At 43.5% G+C, this 24,031-nt stretch overlaps 1 protein-coding gene across 1 annotated transcript; it reads left to right on the forward strand.

Moving 5' to 3' along the window:
* The first annotated feature begins 949 nt into the window (after positions 1-949).
* On the forward strand, positions 950-6,592 carry LOC143788236 (uncharacterized). Its single transcript, XM_077277749.1, has 2 exons — positions 950-968; positions 4,544-6,592. The coding sequence occupies exon 2, from the start codon at positions 4,550-4,552 to the stop codon at positions 6,575-6,577; it is 2,028 nt and encodes a 675-aa protein (XP_077133864.1). The 5' UTR covers positions 950-968; positions 4,544-4,549; the 3' UTR covers positions 6,578-6,592.
* The last annotated feature ends 17,439 nt before the right edge of the window (positions 6,593-24,031 follow it).

Raw genomic sequence — 24,031 nt, forward strand, 5'->3', positions numbered from 1 at the left:
AATACAATCTTAATGATGAACAGAAAAACAAGATTTTCAAAGTATGGTTACCCTCACATATGGGAAGAAGGTTACAGACCACACCCAGATTAAATGAGAACCATGAATTGACACATAGTACAAGAGAGGACAGACTTAGGCAATTAAATTCTTACATCACAGGAGAGGCCACTCCGAATGCTGAAATTTTGGAACAATTAAAAACTAATATTAATGAGGATCCATTTGTATTTTTGGTAAAATTTGAGCAGGCCTATAGAATGGTGATGGAAATTGGGCCTAATCAGGAACCAACATCCATGATCAGATTTTTTGTGAAAAAGTTCAAATATTTGGATCCTGCCTCAGAACAGATGGCTAGTACTCAGCCATCATTGCAAGAAGCAACAGTTTTTATCGACAGAGTAAGGAGATCCATGAAGCAAAATGAGGTAAAGGCTAAAATAGCAGTAATTCATGAAAAAGAGGATAGTCAGCTGAAACTTAGACCCACAGTAACATTCAAGAGCAGAGATTACGTAGAACAAAGAGGTAAAAATACTACACAAAGAAACAATATCCATTGTTATTTCTGTGGTATACCTGGACACTTAAAGTGGCAATGCAGAAAATTCTTGAGAGCAGAATCAGAGACAGGTACACAAGGGACAGGTAATCTTGGAAGGGAAAATGGTCTCATGCCAAAATTATCCACCAGACCTTCTGCACCTCCATTACAGTCTAATGCCCCCACTCACACTGACAACAGACAAACGCAGTCTCCATATGCACCATTAATCAGACAGATCCGAGAGATGACAGTTAAGGAGACTGAGTCCAGAAATAGAATGCCGAGTGCTTTCAAGAAGGACACTGGACTTCTCCCATCCCCTTCATCCTTCTGACAATCACAGACAATTCCAACACCTCATCCACTGGAATTTGTGACTCGAGTTACATTAGATGAATGTGGAAGACCATTTGTCAAGGTAAATCTAGCAGGACAGAATGTTGTATTTCTCATTGATACAGGAGCTCAGTTAAGCGTCACAAATCTTGATCTGAAGCTACAACCAGATTCACCAGTTTGTACAATTGTTGGTTTTAGTGGAAAAGGTGGAACTACAGCAACCTTAGTTACTGATGTGATATTGGAAATACCTAGTTCTTTCAAAGCAGGAATTGACATTTGGTATTGTCGTGACTCTGAAAATATACTTGGCACGGATTTTATGCAGAAATTTGGATGGGTTGTTGATCTAGGAAATCAGGTGATCTGGAAGGATTCTAATGGTTGTAAACCTGTAGTCATTGATCCTAGTGATTATAGCCATGTTGGAAGTATTTGCTTAAATGATGTTGTGTCAACAGATCATCTGTGGCCTGAAACTGGTGGTGATGAGGTATTGACAGAAATTGTACAGCTTTTTCCTTCTCTTTGGGCTCAGTTCAGGAATGAAGTAGGGACCATGAAAGATGTTATTGTAAATGTCGAGGGGCGAGATCCCCCACCTCAGCGTCAGTATAAATTGCCTCCAGAATCAATTGAGTCTATGTCAAAGATCATACAGGAATTGTTAAAACAAGGTGTCATCCGAAAAGCTAATTCTGTAAGTAACAATCCTTTGTGGTGTGTTTTGAAGTCTGATGGTTCTTATCGGATGATATTGGATCTGCGGATGTTTAATAAACATACTCCCAATGTAGCACCCATTGTTGCAGATACTCATGACATGATGGCAAGGTTGAATGCAAAGGCAAAATACTTTTCTGTACTAGACATCAGTAATGGTTTTTTCAGTATACCTCTTGAAAAGAGTTGTCAGTACAAGTTTGCTTTTACTTTCTTGGATGAGCAATACCTTTTTTGCAGGTTACCTCAGGGAGCTCATTTGTCACCGAGTATATTTCATCAGGCATTGGCAAAGGTATTAGCTAAATTTTCAAGGCCGGACTGTATTTTACAGTATGTGGATGATATTTTGCTGTTTACTGATGATAAGGAGTCACATGTTTCACTTCTGAAAGAGTTGTTTGAGCTGCTGCATGATGCAGGGTTGAAATTGAACACAAAAAAGGTCAAATTGCTGCAGACTGAGGTCAGATTCTTAGGGGTATTGTTGAGCCCAGGTAAAAGACAACCATTGCAGGAACGGATCGATGCAATTGCTTCTTTGCCAGTTCCAACATCATACAAGGCAGTACGACATTTCTTGGGTCTTATAAATTTTTCAAGGGAATTCATTGAGAATTTTGCAGACAAAGCCAGGCCTTTGTATGATCTTTTAAAAAATGAAAACAGTGAGTATTTTGGTCCTTGGGGTGATGAACAACAAACCTCATTTGAACAATTGAAAATGAATTTACAAACTGCACCTGCTTTATCCACAGTAGATCCTACGGCTCCATTTGCTTTGCAAGTGCACACATCAGAGACTTCTGTGTCTGCTGTGCTGCTGCAGTTGCAAGGAGAAGAGTGGAGAATTTTGGGCTATTTTTCTAAGCTTCTCTCACCTGTTGAAAGAGGGTTTGAGACATGTGCAAGACACCTGGTAGGTGTGTACTTTGCAGTCAAAGCAACTGAACACATTGTTGGGTTCAACAAAATTACTTTGCAAACTCCTCATTCTACACTAAAACTTCTCTTTGAGAATAATATCCCAGGTGTGTCACATCAGAGATTTGCTCATTGGTTATTGTCATTGTCTCCCAAACAAATTGAGGTAGATTACAAAGCCAAATATGTTCTTCCTCAGTTGATGCAATATGAAGGACAAACTCATGATTGTTTGCAGTCTTTTCAGGATCCATGTCCATCGCTTTTCAGACGGAAGGCAGAGGCAACAGATGAACCAATTTTTGTTGATGGTTCCAGATTTTATGCAGATGGACATTACTATGCAGGATATTCCATTTTTTATCCTAAAAGAGAACAGGTAGTAAAACACAAATTACCAAGTCATTTTTCAGCTCAAAGGGCAGAGCTAGAAGCAGTAAAAATGGTGCTACAGCTGAACGAAGCTGATGATCAGTGTCCCATTGTAATCTACAGTGATAGCTCCTATGTTGTTAGATCACTGACAGATTATTTGCCAGTTTGGGAAAAAAGAGGCTATGTAGATTCTTCAAATAAGACTCTTGTACATAGTGACACACTGAAAACAATTTTCAAAATAGCATCAAAAACCCCTAATGGTTTTGCTATTGTCAAAGTACCAGCCCATAAAAAAACTGATGATGAATTATCTGTAGGAAATGCTACTGCAGATAGGTTAGCCAAAGAGGCAGCCCTGACAGGAGAAGAAGTGTTTCAACCAGAGACTATTGAGCTTTTAGCAGTTCAAAGAACGGACACGCATATCCCTTCTTTTGCGGAAGAACAGGAGAAAGACACATCTCTTGTTGCTTCCCGGGTTGATCCAAAACCTCCCTTTGTTTGTGAAAACGGGGTTTTGTGTCATGACTTAAATGGGGAGTTGCGTCCTGTTGTACCAAAACATCTACAGGCTGAGTTCACAAAATATAATCATGAAAGTTTGGGTCATTTGGGCCAACAGAAATTGTTAGACATTCTCAGAGAGAAATTTTACTGGGAAAAGATGGAAGAGACAGTACAAAGTATTGTCCAATCATGTCTCATTTGTGCCCAAATTAATCCAAGACCAAAAGGACAGAAACCGCCACTACTCCGAACCGCACCTGCAGATGGTCCATGGTCTACACTACAAATCGACTACATTGGTCCGTTACCATCAGGTAAAAATGGTCTCAGGTATGCATTGGTTGTGGTAGATGTTTTTTCCAAATGGGTTGAAATTTTACCTGTCAGAAAAGATGATGCTTTGTCTACAGCTAGAGCATTAGTTAATCATGTCTTTTGTACTTGGGGGATCCCAAGAATGATCTCCTCTGATCGAGGAAGTCACTTTACAGGAAAAATCATGCAAGCCGTTTGTACTATTCTAGGGGTACAACAACAGTTCCATGTACCTTACCATCCACAGTCTGCTGGTATTGTGGAAAGGATGAATAGGACAATAAAATCCAGAATTGCCAAGATGCTATTGGACAAAGGCAATACTTGGGTTGACGCCGTACCTTTTGTATTGTTGAGTGTGAGAGGAACAACTTCTTCCACAACTCAGTTCACTCCTTTTGAACTAATGACAGGAAGAAAAATGCCATTGATTTTTCCACATGAACCATTTTTGTCTACATCTCAAAAAGATGCTGTTGCAAGGTCCAAATGGTTGCAATTGTTGCAGGAAAATTTGAAAACAATTCTTCCTCATGCTGCATCAAGAATGCAGAGAATGGAGCCACCATATGAGTCTAAATTCAAAAAAGGGGCTCAGGTGATGATCAAAACTTTCAGGAAGAATGGACCTTGGGAAAGTAACTGGGAAGGTCCCTTTGATATCATTGAAACCATGGGACAAGTTATGATTCTTGTGCAGCGAGCATCAAACGTGGTTAAAAATACCCGCAGGCAACAAAGAGTGTGGGTACATGTTGATCAATGCAAATTGTATATTGCAAAATAATGATACTGCATTTCTTTTAGGAAGAAATGAATTCCAATAAGAGCTGGAATACGGAACACCATGACCTTGATGGAAGGGATTCAACACCAATCCTTCGAGAAAAGACGACAGTTCCCAGGAAAAGTTACTATCTGATGGGAATCGCATTTCTGCTGCTATGTACTATTTCAACTGTGATCTACGCAGAAGACATCTTACATCGTGAAACAGACACTAGTGAAGTGAATGAACCTTTCAGAAGAACTCTACATTCGAGGAAACCAAGAGGATCAAGTTTACAAAACCTTAAAGATGAAGATATACCGGACAATTCAGTAGATATTACTGGAAACATCTGCATGGGTTATGGGGTGAAATGCTGTATTGAGCTACACTTCATACACGACACTGACATAATATTACATGCTACTACAGGACCTAAGGCTGGGTTTATACAGTTACAAGGAGATTATGTACACAATAATAAGACGGGTACATGGGAATGTAATCCTACAGATGTGTTATACTGGAATATAGAGATAAGAGGTGAAGAGAAAGCAGTGTGGTCAGGAGATATTACAAATGATATGATCACAAAAGGGAAAGTTGGAACATCCAAAACAGATAATTGGTTGAAAACACAACTTTTTGGGAAAACTTTAGATCCTTCATTACTTTCTATTACAGAAGGAGATGAAGATTGGGTAAAAACATGGAACTTCCAGATAACTAGAGAACCAGTACAAGTACAGGTATCTGTAATTTTTACAGTAACAAATACTATAGTTCCAGAAGTAAGGGTTACACCACAAACAGTACATAGACAAGAAAATATGTCTCCTTTGTCATTAAAATGCAACACAAGGTTAGAGTTACCTTCGGAATCTCTGTTAACCTGGACCAAAGATAATTTATTTTTGGGAAGTTTTGCAAGTGGTCCAACAAATGTTATACACAGAGGTCAATCCGGAAATGTGAGATGGTTGAATAAGAATTTTATTTTTTCTGTAGATAATCCATCTCCTAAGGATTCTGGACTTTACCAATGTTGCGTTTTAACGAAAAATAATTACAAACAATGCAAAAATGTAAATGTAAATATATGGTCAGCAGTAGATAATGTTTGCACACAGACAAGATTTCAACCATCTACTCCTTTCCAAATTAACCAATTCCAATCTAAACCTATATTACGAGATGGAGTGTTTATGACTATGATATGGACTTTTAATATGTCTAACTGGAAAATCTCTTCTAGATATCCCCAATGTCAATCACATCTCATTAATATGGAAATAGGAATAGAACAATGGTTTGGGAAAAGAACTCCAACACAAGTTAGAAGTAAGAGGGGAGTGTTGGAAGGAATTTTGGGGGGATTAGGTACAGTAGGAAGTCTAATTAACACTATGGACATACATACACTTAAATCAGATTTGGAAAATATTGGGTATATCGGAGGTAAAGGAGTAAAGATTCAGAAAAGTTTGAATCAAGTTCTTGAGAAAATGGTTTTGACTACTGCTTCTGTATTGGGGTCTTCTGTCTCACATCTACAAGATGCTACTTTAGCATTAATAGAAAGTGAACAGGAATCTCAAGTGGCCAAAACATGTCTAGAAATTCAGATTGAATATTCCACCAATCTAAAAATGATTGCACAAGCCTTACAAAGTGGAATTACTCCTTTAGGACTAATGAGAAATTTGCCTACAGAATATAGTTTTGCATTAAATCATACAGATTTGTGGGTAAATAAATGGTTAGGATGTGACCAGGATATTTGTGTAGGAACATCACTGATACCAGTGTCGGGAAGAGAAGAAACCCTAGTTCCTATAACTGTTCTGGGAATTCCTGTTAGTCACACACAATTGCTATATTATCAATTACAGTACACAGATTTTGCATTTGACGGAACAAACACTGAACAATTAGACATTTCTTCATGTTTAAATTTTGTTTCTAAGGTAATGTGTTTACCTGGACAGGATAAAGTCATTTATCATTCATGTTTCAATAATCATACCTCATGTCATGCCAGAGTTGAGAATGTACACACGATCCATGACTGACACCAGTAAGCGCTAATAAGATTTGTTTCCAAGTTATGTCAGAGAAAGAAGTTGTTTCTGCATACTTTTCATCTTGTGTACATGCTGAAAATCTGACAATAGGTTTACAGTATATTGTATCGAGGGAAATGTGAAAACTCTCTCAAAGAAGGAAGGAAGTATTAATATTACGTTAATAGGTTCAAGAAACCTAAAAATCCTTCCAGTACAGTTCAATTTGTCCCAAATAAATAATTTTCCTTGGAATATGTGGACAAATGAGATAAAGAAAGACAAGGGTTTGTTAAATTTGTTAACAAAACAATTAAAAGAAGCTGAAATTGTATTCAGACATGAGCAAGGTAATTTAAATGATATTGAACATGAATGGACAAGTATGTCAGGCTCATCTTGGTGGAAAAATTTAGGAAAATCAGTAACTAGTTGGTCACAGTCTTCAACGAAGATGGCAGTAGGAAATGTATTATCTAATCCGATTGTTATTATATTTATTATAGTTTTGCTGTGTATAATATATCAAATAGTTATTATGTGTAAAATTAAGAACATTTATAAAAAGATAAAGACAGAAATGAAAAAGGAAGATGACATTTTAAGAGAAATGCTGAAAAGAAAAATATAATTCTCTAATCTAATTTTAGGTTTCAAAACTCAGGTGACATTCGAGACAGATGTTAATACAAGGTTTTCAGAATAAAGAATGAATGTGATACGAATGGTGAGAGAAAGATTTTAGGGTTAATTATGATATTCTCAAATCATAATCAGGGGGGAATGTAAAATCCAATAATAATATATATAATCACTTACATATGGATAATTACATGAAATCATATAAAGAACCAAGGGTATAGGGAAAGTGTATGATACAGTTTCTGAAGGTCTTGTCATTGACCATCTGTCCTCTGCATGTCAAAAGCTAGAGGTGTTTGTGAAGCCCAACCTATATTTGGATGTCTAGCGTTATTTCTAGCCGATAAACAAGTGTAACTAAGATAAGGAATATTCTGGAATCTACTTTTATGGTATAGACCATTGGCATGGAACTGGGTTACCTTATATGGATATTGTGTAGGAGAAAATAGAAACCCATGAAAGCCTATGGGACGGATTTGTATATAAACCGTCTCTTCTCAGCATGTGGGGGAGTCCTCATACCTTGAGCCTCTCTACACGGACGAACACATCATCATGCCACAAGACCATATGTAAGATCTCTGCTTGCTTTCATTTTCTTTTTAACCTAATACTTGAATTTGTGTAATGAACTTATAATTTACTTTTTCTTCATTTTTGTAATCACTCTTTTTGAATGGACATTAAATGAGTTCTGTTTTATCCAAACAATTCTATTTTTGCTTTTCTTCCCAATCCTCACTAAGATACATTTTTTCTAACAGCTGCCAATCTGGGTCAACAACTGGGTCATCTATCACCTCCTCCTCAATGTCATGTGCACCTTCCTCAGTGTCACCGTGTAAGGTGCTATAGCAATCGGGACAGGGCACCATAGTCTCATCAGTCACATTCTGGCTCAGTAAACTGCGAGGGCAATGTAGTGATCAGAGTCAATGGAACAGCATCACAATCTAGCTGTGGCTGTGTACAATTTCCCTTTCTAACCCAGGCACGGTATGTGTAAAGAGCTCCATGGAGTAACCTGTAGTGTCGCCTGATGCATCCTTCACTTTTGGTTTGGGGGAAGGACACAAGGAAACGTCTTTTTCCTGACCGGGAGCATCCACTGACGACTGGCTGCTCTTACATTTAGAACTTTGGGAAGAGGAGGTGAAAGAGCTAGAGGGTGAGTCAGCAAGGAAAGACAACACTTTTTCCTGCTTCTCCGGCTTTAAAAGCTCTTTTCCTACTCCAAGGTAAGGGAGCCTTCGAGGCCTTGTGTAGCCAGACGATGAAGCAGGCTGAACACCTCCAGCCTTAGGTGCTACTGTGCTTTTGCCACTACCACGAGATGCAGCACCACCAGCACCAGCTGGCAACCCCCGCCCACGGCCTCTTCCACCAGACTTCCTCATTTTTTGGGGGGAGACACTGAACCACAACTCATATTACACCGTCGTAATATGAGGGGCCCTGTGCCAGTACCGCCGCCCACGAGAGAGTGTTCCGCCCCAGCTTGAACAGTGCTCTACCACTTGCAATACTACCTCTCCCAGCTCCACCACTGTGTAGTCTGTGCGGTTAAAACCTCAAATGGCACTGCCAATACGAATTATTTGAAATGATAGATGATAGTTAAAATATACAGGGGCCCTGGTGTTGTGAATTTACCTTTTGGCTCCCTCTAGTGGCTACTAGTGATTTTACTCTGGGTATGTCTATCATCCCTTGTATGCTCACCTGGGTCGTTAGGTCAGGGGTGTTGCTATATAAGCTCCCTGGACCTTCAGTTCAATGCCTGGCAAAGTTGATATCAGAGCTAATCTGTAGTGCTCTTGTCTACTGATCCTGGTTCCTGCTTGATTAAGCTAAGTCTGCTTTCTTGCTTTTTGCTATTTGTTTTTGTTTGCATTTTTGTCCAGCTTGTACATAATCTGTATCCTATCCTTGCTGGAAGCTCTAGGGAGGCTGGAGTTCTCCCCCCGGGCCGTTAGACGGTTCGGGGGTTCTTGAATCTCCAGTGTGGATTTTTGTTAGGGTTTTTGTTGACCATATAAGTTATCTTACTACATTCTGCTATTAGTAAGTGGGCCTCTCTTTGCTAAACCTAGTTCATCTCTGTGTTTGTCATTTCCTCTTACCTCACCGTTATTATTTGTGGGGGGCTTGTATCCTACTTTTGGGGTCTAATCTCTGGAGGCAAGAGAGGTCTTTGTTTTCCTCTTCTAGGGGTAGTTAGTCCTCCGGCTGGCGCGAGACATCTAGCTACCAACGTAGGCATGTTCCCCGGCTACTTCTAGTGTTGGTATTAGGAGTAGATATATGGTCAACCCAGTTACCACTGCCCTATGAGCTGGATTTTTGTACTTCGCAGACTTGCTGATATCTCTGAGACCCTCGCCATTGGGGTCATAACAGTTTGCCAGGCCAGTATTAAATGTTAAATGCATTGCAGAAGCGGGATTATAAGAAAGAAAGTTCTGAGTTTTTTTTTTTTTCTCTCTCTCATTTTTTTTTTCTTTTCCCCTTTACCTCTGAGTGGCTTGTGATTGCTGCAGACATGAATGTCCAGACCTTGATTACAAGTGTGGACCAGCTTGCTGCTCGTGTGCAGGGCATACAAGATTATGTTACCAGAAATCCTATGTCAGAACCTAAGATACCGATTCCTGAACTGTTTTCCGGAGACCGATTTAAGTTTAGAAATTTCAGGAATAATTGTAAATTGTTTTTGTCCCTGAGACCCTGTTCCTCTGGAGACTCCACTCAGCAAGTGAAAATTGTTATTTCTTTTTTACGGGGCGACCCTCAGGATTGGGCTTTCTCGCTGGCGCCAGGAGATCCGGCATTGGCTGATATTGATGCGTTTTTTCTGGCGCTCGGTTTGCTTTATGAGGAACCCAATCTTGAGATTCAGGCAGAAAAAGCCTTGCTGGCTATGTCTCAGGGCCAGGACGAGGCTGAAGTGTATTGCCAAAAATTTCGGAAATGGTCCGTGCTGACCCAGTGGAACGAGTGTGCATTGGCTGCAAATTTCAGAAATGGCCTTTCTGAAGCCATTAATAATGTGATGGTGGGTTTTCCCATTCCCACAGGTCTGAATGATTCCATGGCCCTGGCAATTCAAATTGACCGGCGGTTGCGGGAGCGCAAAACCGCAAATTCCCTCATGGTGTTATCTGAACAGGCACCTGATTTAATGCAATGTGATAGAATCCTGACTAGAAATGAGCGGAAAATTCATAGACGCCAGAATGGCTTGTGTTACTACTGTGGTGATTCTACACATGTTATCTCAGCATGCTCTAAGCGTCTTACTAAGGTTGTTAGTCCTGTCGCCATTGGTAATTTGCAACCTAAGTTTATTCTATCTGTAACTTTGATTTGCTCACTGTCATCGTATCCTGTCATGGCGTTTGTGGACTCAGGTGCGGCCCTGAGCCTTATGGATCTATCATTTGCCAAGCGCTGCGGATTTGTTCTTGAGCCATTGGAAAATCCTATCCCTCTTAGGGGTATTGATTCTACGCCATTGGCAAAAAATAAACCGCAGTTTTGGACACAGGTTACCATGTGCATGACTCCCGAACATCGGGAGGTAATACGTTTTCTTGTTCTGCATAAAATGCATGATTTGGTTGTTTTGGGTTTGCCATGGTTACAGACCCATAATCCAGTCTTGGACTGGAAGGCTATGTCAGTGTCAAGTTGGGGCTGCCATGGAATTCATGGAGATTCCCTGCCCTTGTCTATTGCTTCTTCTACGCCTTCGGAAGTTCCGGCGTATTTGTCTGATTATCAGGATGTCTTCAGCGAGTCTAAGTCCAGTGCACTGCCTCCTCATAGGGAATGTGACTGTGCAATAGATTTGATTCCTGGCAGTAAGTTTCCTAAGGGGAGACTGTTTAATCTGTCGGTACCTGAACATACCTGTTGTGAATTTGCTTTTTGCTCCCTCTAGTGGTTACTAGTTTTTTGACTCTGGTTTTTCTGTCATTCCTTTTATCCGCACCTGGGTCGTTAGTTAGGGGTGTTGCTATATAAGCTCCCTGGACCTTCAGTTCTATGCCTGGCAACGTAGTTATCAGAGCTAGTCTGCTGTGCTCTTGTCTACTGATCCTGGTTCCAGTTATATCAGCTAAGTCTGCCTTTTGCTTTTTGCTATTTTGTTTTGGTTTTGTATTTTTGTCCAGCTTGTTCCAAATCTATATCCTGACCTTTGCTGGAAGCTCTAGGGGGGCTGGTGTTCTCCCCCCGGACCGTTCGGGGGTTCTTGAATTTCCAGTGTGGATTTTGATAGGGTTTTTGTTGACCATATAAGTTACCTTTCTTTATTCTGCTATCAGTAAGCGGGCCTCTCTGTGCTAAACCTGGTTCATTTCTGTGTTTGTCATTTCCTCTTACCTCACCGTCATTATTTGTGGGGGGCTTCTATCCAGCTTTGGGGTCCCCTTCTCTGGAGGCAAGAAAGGTCTTTGTTTTCCTCTACTAGGGGTAGCTAGATTCTCCGGCTGGCGCGTGTCATCTAGAATCAACGTAGGAATGATCCCCGGCTACTTCTAGTGTTGGCGTTAGGAGTAGATATATGGTCAACCCAGTTACCACTGCCCTATGAGCTGGATTTTTGTATTCTGCAGACTTCCACGTTCCTCTGAGACCCTCACCATTGGGGTCATAACAGTTTGCCAGGCCAGTATTAAATGTTTAATGCATTGCAGAAGAGGGATTATAAGAAAGAAGATTCTGAGTTTTTTTTTTTTTTTTTCTTCCCCTTTACCTCAGAGTGGCTATGCTTGCTGCAGACATGAATGTCCAGACCTTGATTACAAGTGTGGACCAGCTGGCTACTCGTGTGCAGGGCATACAAGACTATGTTATCAGAAATCCTAGGTCAGAACCTAAAATACCGATTCCTGAACTGTTTTCCGGAGACAGGTTTAAGTTTAGGAATTTCGTGAATAATTGTAAATTGTTTTTGTCCCTGAGACCCTGTTCATCAGGAGATTCTGCTCAGCAAGTAAAAATTGTTATTTCGTTCTTACGGGGCGACCCTCAGGATTGGGCTTTTTCGCTGGCGCCAGGAGATCCGGCATTGGCTGATCTTGATGCGTTTTTTCTGGCGCTCGGTTTACTTTATGAGGAACCCAATCTTGAGATTCAGGCAGAAAAGGCCTTGCTGTCTATGTCTCAGGGGCAGGACGAGGCTGAAGTGTATTGCCAAAAATTTCGGAAATGGTCCGTGCTGACACATTGGAACGAGTGTGCACTGGCCGCTAATTTTAGAAATGGCCTTTCTGAAGCCATTAAGAATGTTATGGTGGGTTTTCCCATTCCCACAGGTCTGAATGATACTATGGCACTGGCTATTCAAATTGACCGGCGGTTGCGGGAGCGCAAAACCGCAAATTCCCTCATGGTGTTGTCTGAACAGACACCTAATTCGGTGCAATGTGATAGAAAAACCGCAAATTCCCTCATGGTGTTGTCTGAACAGACACCTGATTTAATGCAATGTGATAGAATCCTGACTAGAAATGAGCGGAAAATTCATAGACGCCGGAATGGCTTGTGCTACTACTGTGGTGATTCTACACATGTTATCTCAGCATGCTCTAAACGTATAGCTAAGGTTGTTAGTCCTGTCACCGTTGGTAATTTGCAACCTAAATTTATTCTGTCTGTAACTTTGATTTGCTCACTGTCATCTTATCCTGTCATGGCGTTTGTAGATTCAGGTGCTGCCCTGAGTCTTATGGATCTCTCATTTGCTAAGCACTGTGGTTTTACTCTTGAACCATTAGAAAATCCTATTCCTCTTAGGGGTATTGATGCTACACCATTGGCAGCAAATAAACCGCAGTATTGGACACAGGTTACCATGTGCATGACTCCTGAACACCGCGAGGTGATACGTTTCCTGGTTTTACATAAAATGCATGATTTGGTTGTTTTAGGGCTGCCATGGTTACAGGCCCATAATCCAGTCCTGGACTGGAAGGCTATGTCAGTCTCAAGTTGGGGCTGTCGTGGTATTCATGGGGATTCCCTGCCTGTGTCTATTGCTTCTTCTACACCTTCGGAAGTTCCGGAGTATTTGTCTGATTATCAGGATGTCTTCAGTGAGTCTGAGTCCAGTGCACTGCCTCCTCATAGGGACTGTGACTGTGCTATAGATTTGATCCCAGGCAGTAAATTTCCTAAGGGAAGACTGTTTAATCTGTCGGTACCTGAACATACCGCTATGCGTTCATATATCAAGGAGTCTCTGGAGAAAGGACATATTCATCCGTCTTCTTCCCCTCTTGGTGCGGGATTCTTTTTTGTGGCAAAAAAGGACGGATCTTTGAGACCTTGTATTGATTATCGGCTTTTAAATAAGATCACTGTCAAATTTCAGTATCCTTTACCGCTGTTGTCTGACTTGTTTGCCCGGATTAAGGGTGCCAAGTGGTTCACCAAGATAGACCTTCGTGGTGCGTACAACCTTGTGCGCATTAAGCAAGGTGATGAATGGAAAACCGCATTCAATACGCCCGAAGGTCATTTTGAGTACTTGGTGATGCCTTTTGGGCTCTCCAATGCGCCTTCAGTTTTTCAGTCCTTTATGCATGACATTTTCCGGAAGTATCTGGATAAATTTTTGATTGTTTATCTGGATGATATTTTGGTTTTTTCTGATAATTGGGATTCGCATGTGGAGCAGGTCAGGTTGTTCTTTAAAATTTTGCGTGAAAATTCTTTGTTTGTCAAGGGCTCAAAGTGTCTCTTTGGTGTACAGAAGGTTCCCTTTTTAGGGTTCATTTTTTCCCCTTCTGCTGTGGAGATGGACCCAGTCAAGGTCCGAGCTATTCTTGATTGGACTCAGCCCTCGTCAGTTAAGAGTCTTCAGAAGTTCTTGGGCTTCGCTAACTTCTACCGTCGTTTTATCGCTAATTTTTCTAGCATTGTGAAACCTTTGACGGATATGACCAAGAAGGGCTCCGATGTAGCTAACTGGGCTCCTGCTGCCGTGGAGGCTTTCCAGGAGTTGAAACGCCGGTTTACTTCGGCGCCTGTTTTGTGCCAGCCTGACGTCTCACTTCCCTTTCAGGTTGAGGTGGATGCTTCGGAGATTGGGGCAGGGGCCGTTTTGTCGCAGAGAGGCCCTGGTTGCTCTGTTATGAAACCTTGTGCCTTTTTCTCTAGGAAGTTTTCGCCTGCCGAGCGAAATTATGATGTGGGCAATCGGGAGTTGTTGGCCATGAAATGGGCATTTGAGGAGTGGCGTCATTGGCTCGAGGGTGCTAAGCATCGTGTGGTGGTCTTAACTGATCACAAAAATCTGATGTATCTCGAGTCTGCTAAACGCCTTAATCCGAGACAGGCCCGCTGGTCATTGTTTTTCTCCCGCTTTGATTTTGTTGTCTCGTATTTACCAGGTTCAAAGAATGTGAAGGCCGATGCTCTTTCTAGGAGCTTTGTGCCTGATGCTCCTGGAGTCGCTGATCCTGTTGGTATTCTTAAAGATGGAGTTATCTTGTCAGCTATTTCTCCGGATCTGCGACGTGTGTTGCAGAGATTTCAGGCTGATAGGCCTGAGTCTTGTCCACCTGACAGACTGTTTGTCCCGGATAAGTGGACCAGCAGAGTCATTTCCGAGGTTCATTCCTCGGTGTTGGCAGGTCACCCGGGAATTTTTGGCACCAGAGATCTGGTGGCCAGGTCCTTTTGGTGGCCTTCCTTGTCAAGGGATGTGCGGTCATTTGTGCAGTCCTGTGGGACTTGTGCTCGAGCTAAGCCTTGCTGTTCTCGTGCCAGCGGTTTGCTCTTGCCCTTGCCTGTCCCGAAGAGACCTTGGACACATATCTCCATGGATTTCATTTCTGATCTTCCGCTATCTCAGGGCATGTCCGTTATCTGGGTGATATGTGATCGCTTCTCCAAGATGGTCCATTTGGTTCCTTTGCCTAAGCTGCCTTCCTCTTCCGATCTGGTTCCTGTGTTTTTCCAGAACGTGGTTCGTTTGCACGGCATCCCTGAGAATATTGTGTCAGACAGAGGATCCCAGTTCGTTTCCAGGTTCTGGCGATCCTTTTGTAGTAGGATGGGCATTGATTTGTCGTTTTCGTCTGCTTTCCATCCTCAGACTAATGGACAGACGGAGCGAACCAATCAGACTTTGGAGGCTTATTTGAGGTGTTTTGTCTCTGCTGATCAGGACGATTGGGTGACATTCTTGCCGTTGGCTGAGTTTGCCCTTAATAATCGGGCTAGTTCCGCCACCTTGGTTTCGCCTTTTTTCTGCAACTCTGGTTTCCATCCTCGCTTTTCTTCGGGTCATGTGGAGCCTTCTGACTGTCCTGGGGTGGATTCTGTGGTGGATAGGTTGCAGCAGATCTGGAATCATGTGGTGGACAACTTGAAGTTGTCACAGGAGAAGGCTCAGCGCTTTGCCAACCGCCGCCGCGGTGTGGGTCCCCGACTACGCGTTGGGGATTTGGTATGGCTTTCTTCCCGCTTTGTTCCTATGAAGGTCTCCTCTCCCAAATTTAAACCTCGTTTTATTGGGCCTTACAAGATATTGGAAATCCTTAATCCTGTATCTTTTCGTCTGGATCTTCCTGTGTCGTTTGCTATTCACAATGTATTTCATAGGTCCTTGTTGCGGCGGTACATTGTGCCTGTAGTTCCTTCTGCTGAGCCTCCTGCTCCGGTGTTGGTTGAGGGCGAGTTGGAGTACGTGGTGGAGAAGATCTTGGATTCTCGCCTCTCCAGGCGGAGGCTTCAGTACCTGGTCAAGTGGAAGGGCTATGGTCAGGAGGATAATTCCTGGGTGGTCGCCTCTGATGTTCATGCGGCCGATTTAGTTTGTGCCTTTCATGCCGCTCATCCTGATCGCCCTGGTGGTCGTGGTGAGGGTTCGGTGACCCCTCACTAAGGGGGGGGTACTGTTGTGAATTTGCTTTTTGCTCCCTCTAGTGGTTACTAGTTTTTTGACTCTGGTTTTTCTGTCATTCCTTTTATCCGCACCTGGGTCGTTAGTTAGGGGTGTTGCTATATAAGCTCCCTGGACCTTCAGTTCTATGCCTGGCAACGTAGTTATCAGAGCTAGTCTGCTGTGCTCTTGTCTACTGATCCTGGTTCCAGTTATATCAGCTAAGTCTGCCTTTTGCTTTTTGCTATTTTGTTTTGGTTTTGTATTTTTGTCCAGCTTGTTCCAAATCTATATCCTGACCTTTGCTGGAAGCTCTAGGGGGGCTGGTGTTCTCCCCCCGGACCGTTAGACAGTTCGGGGGTTCTTGAATTTCCAGTGTGGATTTTGATAGGGTTTTTGTTGACCATATAAGTTACCTTTCTTTATTCTGCTATCAGTAAGCGGGCCTCTCTGTGCTAAACCTGGTTCATTTCTGTGTTTGTCATTTCCTCTTACCTCACCGTCATTATTTGTGGGGGGCTTCTATCCAGCTTTGGGGTCCCCTTCTCTGGAGGCAAGAAAGGTCTTTGTTTTCCTCTACTAGGGGTAGCTAGATTCTCCGGCTGGCGCGTGTCATCTAGAATCAACGTAGGAATGATCCCCGGCTACTTCTAGTGTTGGCGTTAGGAGTAGATATATGGTCAACCCAGTTACCACTGCCCTATGAGCTGGATTTTTGTATTCTGCAGACTTCCACGTTCCTCTGAGACCCTCGCCATTGGGGTCATAACACATACCGCGATGCGTTCATATATCAAGGAGTCTCTTGAGAAGGGGCATATCCGTCCTTCTTCTTCCCCTCTTGGTGCGGGATTCTTTTTTGTGGCCAAAAAGGACGGATCTTTGAGGCCTTGTATTGACTATCGGCTTTTAAATAAGATCACTGTCAAATTTCAGTATCCTTTGCCGCTGTTGTCAGATTTGTTTGCCCGGATTAAAGGTGCCAAGTGGTTCACCAAGATAGACCTTCGTGGTGCGTACAACCTTGTGCGCATTAGGCAGGGCGATGAATGGAAAACCGCATTCAATATGCCCGAAGGTCATTTTGAGTACTTGGTGATGCCATTTGGGCTCTCTAATGCACCTTCAGTTTTTCAGTCTTTCATGCATGACATTTTCCGGAAGTATCTGGATAAATTTTTGATTGTTTATCTGGATGATATTCTGGTTTTTTCTGATGATTGGGACTCGCATGTGGAGCAGGTCAGGATGGTTTTTGAGATTCTGCGTGAAAATTCTTTGTTTGTAAAAGGCTCAAAGTGTCTCTTTGGTGTACAGAAGGTTCCCTTTTTGGGGTTCATTTTTTCCCCTTCTGCTGTGGAGATGGATCCAGTCAAGGTCCGAGCTATTCATGATTGGACTCAACCCTCGTCAGTTAAGAGTCTTCAGAAGTTCTTGGGTTTTGCTAACTTCTACCGTCGTTTTATCGCAAATTTTTCTAGCATTGTTAAACCGCTGACGGATATGACCAAGAAAGGCTCTGATGTAGCTAACTGGGCTCCTGCTGCCGTGGAGGCTTTCCAGGAGTTGAAACGCCGGTTTACTTCAGCGCCTGTTTTGTGCCAGTCTGACGTCTCACTCCCCTTTCAGGTTGAGGTGGATGCTTCGGAGATTGGGGCAGGGGCCGTTTTGTCGCAGAGAGGCCCTGGTTGCTCTACTATGAGACCTTGTGCCTTTTTCTCTAGGAAGTTTTCGCCGGCAGAGCGAAATTATGATGTGGGCAATCGGGAGTTGTTGGCCATGAAGTGGGCATTTGAGGAGTGGCGTCATTGGCTCGAGGGTGCTAAGCATCGTGTGGTGGTCTTGACTGATCACAAAAATTTGATGTATCTCGAGTCTGCTAAACGCCTGAATCCTAGACAGGCCCGCTGGTCATTGTTTTTCTCCCGTTTTGACTTTGTGGTCTCGTATTTACCAGGTTCTAAGAATGTGAAGGCCGATGCTCTGTCTAGGAGCTTTGTGCCTGATGCTCCTGGAGTCGCTGAACCTGAGGGTATTCTTAAGGAAGGAGTTATCTTGTCAGCTATTTCTCCAGATCTGCGACGTGTGTTGCAGAGATTTCAGGCTGGTAGGCCTGACTCTTGTCCACCTGACAGATTGTTTGTGCCTGCTAAATGGACCAGCAGAGTCATTTCCGAGGTTCATTCCTCAGTGTTGGCAGGGCACCCGGGAATTTTTGGCACCAGAGATCTGGTGGCCAGGTCCTTTTGGTGGCCTTCCTTGTCAAGGGATGTGCGGTCATTTGTGCAGTCCTGTGGTACTTGTGCTCGAGCTAAGCCTTGCTGTTCTCGTGCCAGCGGGTTGCTCTTGCCCTTGCCTGTCCCGAAGAGACCTTGGACACACATCTCTATGGATTTCATTTCGGATCTTCCGGTGTCTAAGGGCATGTCTGTCATCTGGGTGATATGTGATCGTTTCTCCAAGATGGTCCATCTGGTTCCTTTGCCTAAGCTGCCTTCCTCTTCTGATCTGGTTCCTGTGTTCTTCCAGAACGTGGTTCGTTTGCACGGCATTCCTGAGAATATTGTGTCGGACAGAGGATCCCAGTTTGTTTCCAGGTTCTGGCGATCCTTTTGTGGTAGGATGGGCATTGATTTGTCGTTTTCGTCCGCTTTTCATCCACAGACTAACGGACAAACGGAACGAACTAATCAGACTCTGGAGGCGTATTTGAGGTGTTTTGTCTCTTCTGATCAGGATGATTGGGTGACCTTCTTGCCGTTGGCTGAATTTGCCCTTAATAATCGGGCTAGTTCTGCCACCTTGGTTTCGCCATTTTTCTGCAACTCCGGTTTCCATCCTCGTTTTTCCTCAGGACAGGTGGAGCCTTCTGACTGTCCTAGAGTGGATTCTGTGGTGGATAGGTTGCAGCGGATCTGGAATCATGTGGTGGACAACTTGAAGTTGTCACAGGAGAAGGCTCAGCGTTTTGCCAACCGCCGCCGCGGTGTGGGTCCCCGACTTCGTGTTGGGGATTTGGTATGGCTGTCTTCTCGATTTGTTCCTATGAAGGTCTCCTCTCCCAAATTTAAGCCTCAATTCATTGGTCCTTACAAGATATTGGAGATCCTTAATCCTGTATCCTTTCGCCTGGATCTTCCGGTGTCGTTTGCCATTCACAACGTATTTCATAGGTCCTTGTTGCGGCGGTACGTTGTGCCTGTGGTTCCTTCTGCTGAGCCTCCTGCTCCGGTGTTGGTTGAGGGCGAGTTGGAGTACGTGGTGGAGAAGATCTTAGATTCTCGTCTCTCCAGGCGGAGGCTTCAGTACCTGGTCAAATGGAAGGGCTATGGTCAGGAGGATAATTCCTGGGTGGTCGCCTCTGATGTGCATGCGGCCGATTTAGTTCGTGCCTTTCACGCCGCTCATCCTGATCGCCCTGGTGGTCTTGGTGAGGGTTCGGTGACCCCTCACTAAGGGGGGGTACTGTTGTGAATTTACCTTTTGGCTCCCTCTAGTGGCTACTAGTGATTTTACTCTGGGTATGTCTATCATCCCTTGTATGCTCACCTGGGTCGTTAGGTCAGGGGTGTTGCTATATAAGCTCCCTGGACCTTCAGTTCAATGCCTGGCAAAGTTGATATCAGAGCTAATCTGTAGTGCTCTTGTCTACTGATCCTGGTTCCTGCTTGATTAAGCTAAGTCTGCTTTCTTGCTTTTTGCTATTTGTTTTTGTTTGCATTTTTGTCCAGCTTGTACATAATCTGTATCCTATCCTTGCTGGAAGCTCTAGGGAGGCTGGAGTTCTCCCCCCGGGCCGTTAGACGGTTCGGGGGTTCTTGAATCTCCAGTGTGGATTTTTGTTAGGGTTTTTGTTGACCATATAAGTTATCTTACTACATTCTGCTATTAGTAAGTGGGCCTCTCTTTGCTAAACCTAGTTCATCTCTGTGTTTGTCATTTCCTCTTACCTCACCGTTATTATTTGTGGGGGGCTTGTATCCTACTTTTGGGGTCTAATCTCTGGAGGCAAGAGAGGTCTTTGTTTTCCTCTTCTAGGGGTAGTTAGTCCTCCGGCTGGTGCGAGACATCTAGCTACCAACGTAGGCATGTTCCCCGGCTACTTCTAGTGTTGGCGTTAGGAGTAGATATATGGTCAACCCAGTTACCACTGCCCTATGAGCTGGATTTTTGTACTTCGCAGACTTGCTGATATCTCTGAGACCCTCGCCATTGGGGTCATAACACCCTGGCCTCCATTTAATACTTTGCGCCTACTACCACTGTCTTTATTATTTGGGCATAATAACGGTGTCTGCCGCTGCTTCTTTTTTTTCCTTCACTGAACAAAGCTAAACTTCAACTGTTGTCCCGTTTCAAATATTAAACTGCATTTGGCCTACTTGTTGGGTTGGGGCCTACTAACGGTGTCCGCCGCTCCTTGGTGTTCTCCTGGTTTATTTTTCTTGCGCTTCAATCTTCAGGCTTTCGTTTAAATATTTTTTATATTAAACTGCATTTGACCTGCTTGTTGGGTTGGGCCTAGTAACATTGTCTGCTGCCGCCTCTTATTTTCCTCTACTAAACAAAGCTGAGCTTGAAGCTTCAGGCTTTCGGCCTGTAACAACAATATGAAACTACATTTGGCCTAGTTCTTGGTTTGGGCCTAGTAACGTTGTCTGCTGCTGCCTCTTGTTTTCCTCTACTACACAAAGCTGAGCTTCAATCTTCAGGCTTTCGGCCTATATTTAGAATATGAAACTGCATTTGGCCTACTTGTTTGGTTGGGGCTACTAACGGTGTCTGCCGCTGATTGTTGTTCTCCTCCACTGAACAAACCAATGCCACCTGTTTACTCCTGTTACCAATTTTTAACAGCTTTTAGCCTACTTTTTTGTTTTGGGCCTATATCAGTGTTTCCTCCTCATTCCTGCCCATTGCCCAGCCACTGCTAGATGAGTCTGCTGGTACATTGACACAGAACACTACATTCCCCTTGCACTCTACACAGCCTGAATCTGACCCTGCTGAAACTCAGGTTCCCCTTCCCGCATACTATACCACCTTACACGGGGACAAAGAGGAAGGTGCAGATGAAAGTGCAGGTTCCTTCAACAGGTGGGGGGGCATACTCATTGGCGACGTCACTGGCACAGGGCCCCTCATAGTACGCAAAAGTGTCTCTGCCGGTGGGAGGTGCCCCCGCCGTCAATCACAACGCCGTACTGTAAGGGGCCCTGTGCCAGTGGCAATGTGAACGAGTGTGCCCCCCCTGCTTGCTCAGGATCACAGCACTTGCAAAGTTGAAATACTTACCTCTCCCTGCTCTACCGCCGTGACGTAGTCTGCGTTTCCTGGTCCCACGAAAAACCAGCCAGCCCTACTCCCCCCACAACTGTTGCCAAATGACCCCCAAATTTTCAATGGCTAACTATTATTATAAGGTAAATTAAGAGTGACAAGCTTAAGTAACAAGAATTGATGTTTTTGGCATTAAAATGGGCTCTGTTGGTGTTTTCCTGTCCTCCACTCACTGCCGACTTTGATTCTCCATTGACTTGCATTGGGTTTCGTGTTTCGGTCGGATCCCCGACTTTTCACAATAATCGGCCGATTTTACCCGACCCGACTTTTGACAAAGTCGGGTTTCGCGAAACCCGACTCAATCCTGAAAAAGTAAAAGTCGCTCAACCCTATTCTTGGGTACAGGCCAGTCAAGGATAGCCTGAATCTTACCAGATTCCATGTTCAGCCCTTGGGGAGAGATGATATAACCTAAGAACTGTATCTCAGAACGACGGAACTCGCATTTCTCTGGCTTAATATACAGATGGTTCTCTTTCAGATGTCTTAAAACAGTTTTGACATGTTCTTCATGTTCCTGTAGAGAGTCAGAAAAGATTAGTATATCGTCCAAATAGATCACTACAAACTGGTCCAACAAATCTCTGAAAATGTCATTAGCAAGGTGTTGAAATGTTGCAGGGGCGTTACAAAGCCCGAAGGACATCACAAGATATTCAAAATGTCCATACCGGCATCTGAATGCTGTCTTCCACTCATCACCTGGATGAATACGCACCAAATTGTAAGCCCCACGAAGATCCAGTTTAGAGAACACCTTAGCATGGTGAGCTCTTTTCAGTAATTTGGGAATCAGAGGCAAAGGGTAACGGTTTCGAACAGTTACCTTATTGAGTTCCCGATAGTCAACACAGGGTCTCAGGGTCCTATCCTTCATTTTTACAAAAAATATAGGTGCCCCTGCTGGTGAGGAAGAAGGACGTATGAAGCCTTTGGCCAGATTTTCATCAATATACTCCTTTAAGGCTTGAAGCTCAGATGCCGCCAAAGGGAATACGTTACCAAAAGGAATAGCTGCCCCAGGAAGCAGCTCATTGGGACAGTCATAATGCCTGTGTGGAGGAAGCTGATATGCATTCTTCTTGTCACAGATATCAGAGAACTCTTTATATGCTGGAGGTAAAGAAAATACCTGTACATGTGGTTCCGTAGCCGTGAACTCAGGGACAGCTTCTGTTAACGCTGAGTTGCTCCTTGTTGAAAAGATGATCTCCTTGGTCTCCGAGTTGATAATTGGGTTCTGAGAACGCAACCAAGGAATGCCTAAAATCACAGGAAAATTAGAAGAAATTAGCAAGAAAGAAAGTTGCTCCTGATGATTAGGTTCCAACAAAATTTCAAGGGGTACTTTCTCCTGATCCACAGGCCCAGAGATTAAAGGTGACCCATCCACTGTTTCCATGGTAATTGGAGAGGCTCTTTGCTGAATTTTAATACCATGTTCCTTGGCAAATGCGATATCCATGAAATTGCCACCTGCACCAGAGTCAATCACAGCTGATCTGGAAATCCACTGTCCTGAACACAGGATCTTAATAGGGAGAGAACAGTGAGAGTTCTTTTCCTTCAGCTCCTTGGGGGGTGAAGTCATAGAAAGTGAATGGAATACAGCGTTTAAAGGCAGGCTACATTCAGAGATGTCAGATTCAACATCACAGTTGTCATACTCCCCTATTGCTGCTAGCACCTTGTTAGGCCGTCTAGGACACTTAGGACAATTGATCAAGAAGCGGTCAGACTGGCCGCAGTAGAAACATAGACTTTCACGCAGGCAATGCTCCCGGCGCTCATTGGTCTCGCGCCTCTAAGCGGAATCAGTAATAAAATCAAACCAACAGAAACCACATGGGCCCCACACCATCTGTGTGTAAGTGTAAGCGGTTGATTGTCCTTACCCATGTATATAAATGGAAAATAGTAACGTATACTCCGAATAACTTAGTTTAACAAAAAAAGGGAGTTTTTATACGAATATATATGTATAGAAAAAAAAGAATTACCAAATGAATAAATATAAAAATATAAATTTTATTGTGACAATAATAAAAACACATAGCATGTTTTAGTACACAGATAAAAGGAAAAGCCCTAGTAACAAACATCCAAGTCACAGGCAAAAGAAGAAAAGTAGAAAACACATCAGGGTATTCTCATAAGTCAGCATCAGTATCAGCGCAAAAAAGCATGGTGTGACTATATTATATAATTTGAAGGTCCATGTGGACATGCATCTACCATGCTTAAAATCAGTTGCTGTGCCTACTTAATGCGAGACTGCTTACCCATGATGGAATAGTTAATCTGCCTGGGGCTCCGAATACCCCCTGACGCGCGTTTCGCGTTTCTTTTTCAAAGAGGGAATGAAGGGGCTTAGCAGAGCGTGGCGCTTTTATAATGAGGTTCATAGACCCGCTTTGCAGGTGCGCAGTCGCACTGTGACTCAGGTAGCCGGAAATCGTCACTACCCAGCCGTTCCTAACCTTTCAGACCTGCGCAGTTTGCACGCGCTCTTCCATAACGAAGTGCGCAGGCGCACCGTGACCCAATTGCGGGGAAGTCCCAGCTCCCCGGCATTCATC

This window comes from Ranitomeya variabilis, chromosome 8, assembly GCF_051348905.1.
Source record: "Ranitomeya variabilis isolate aRanVar5 chromosome 8, aRanVar5.hap1, whole genome shotgun sequence".
NCBI lineage: Eukaryota > Metazoa > Chordata > Amphibia > Anura > Dendrobatidae > Ranitomeya > Ranitomeya variabilis.

Bases quoted from the DNA above. Each gene is read 5' to 3' on its own strand.
- LOC143788236 (XM_077277749.1), top strand. From the start codon at position 4,550: ATGAATTCCAATAAGAGCTGGAATACGGAACACCATGACCTTGATGGA.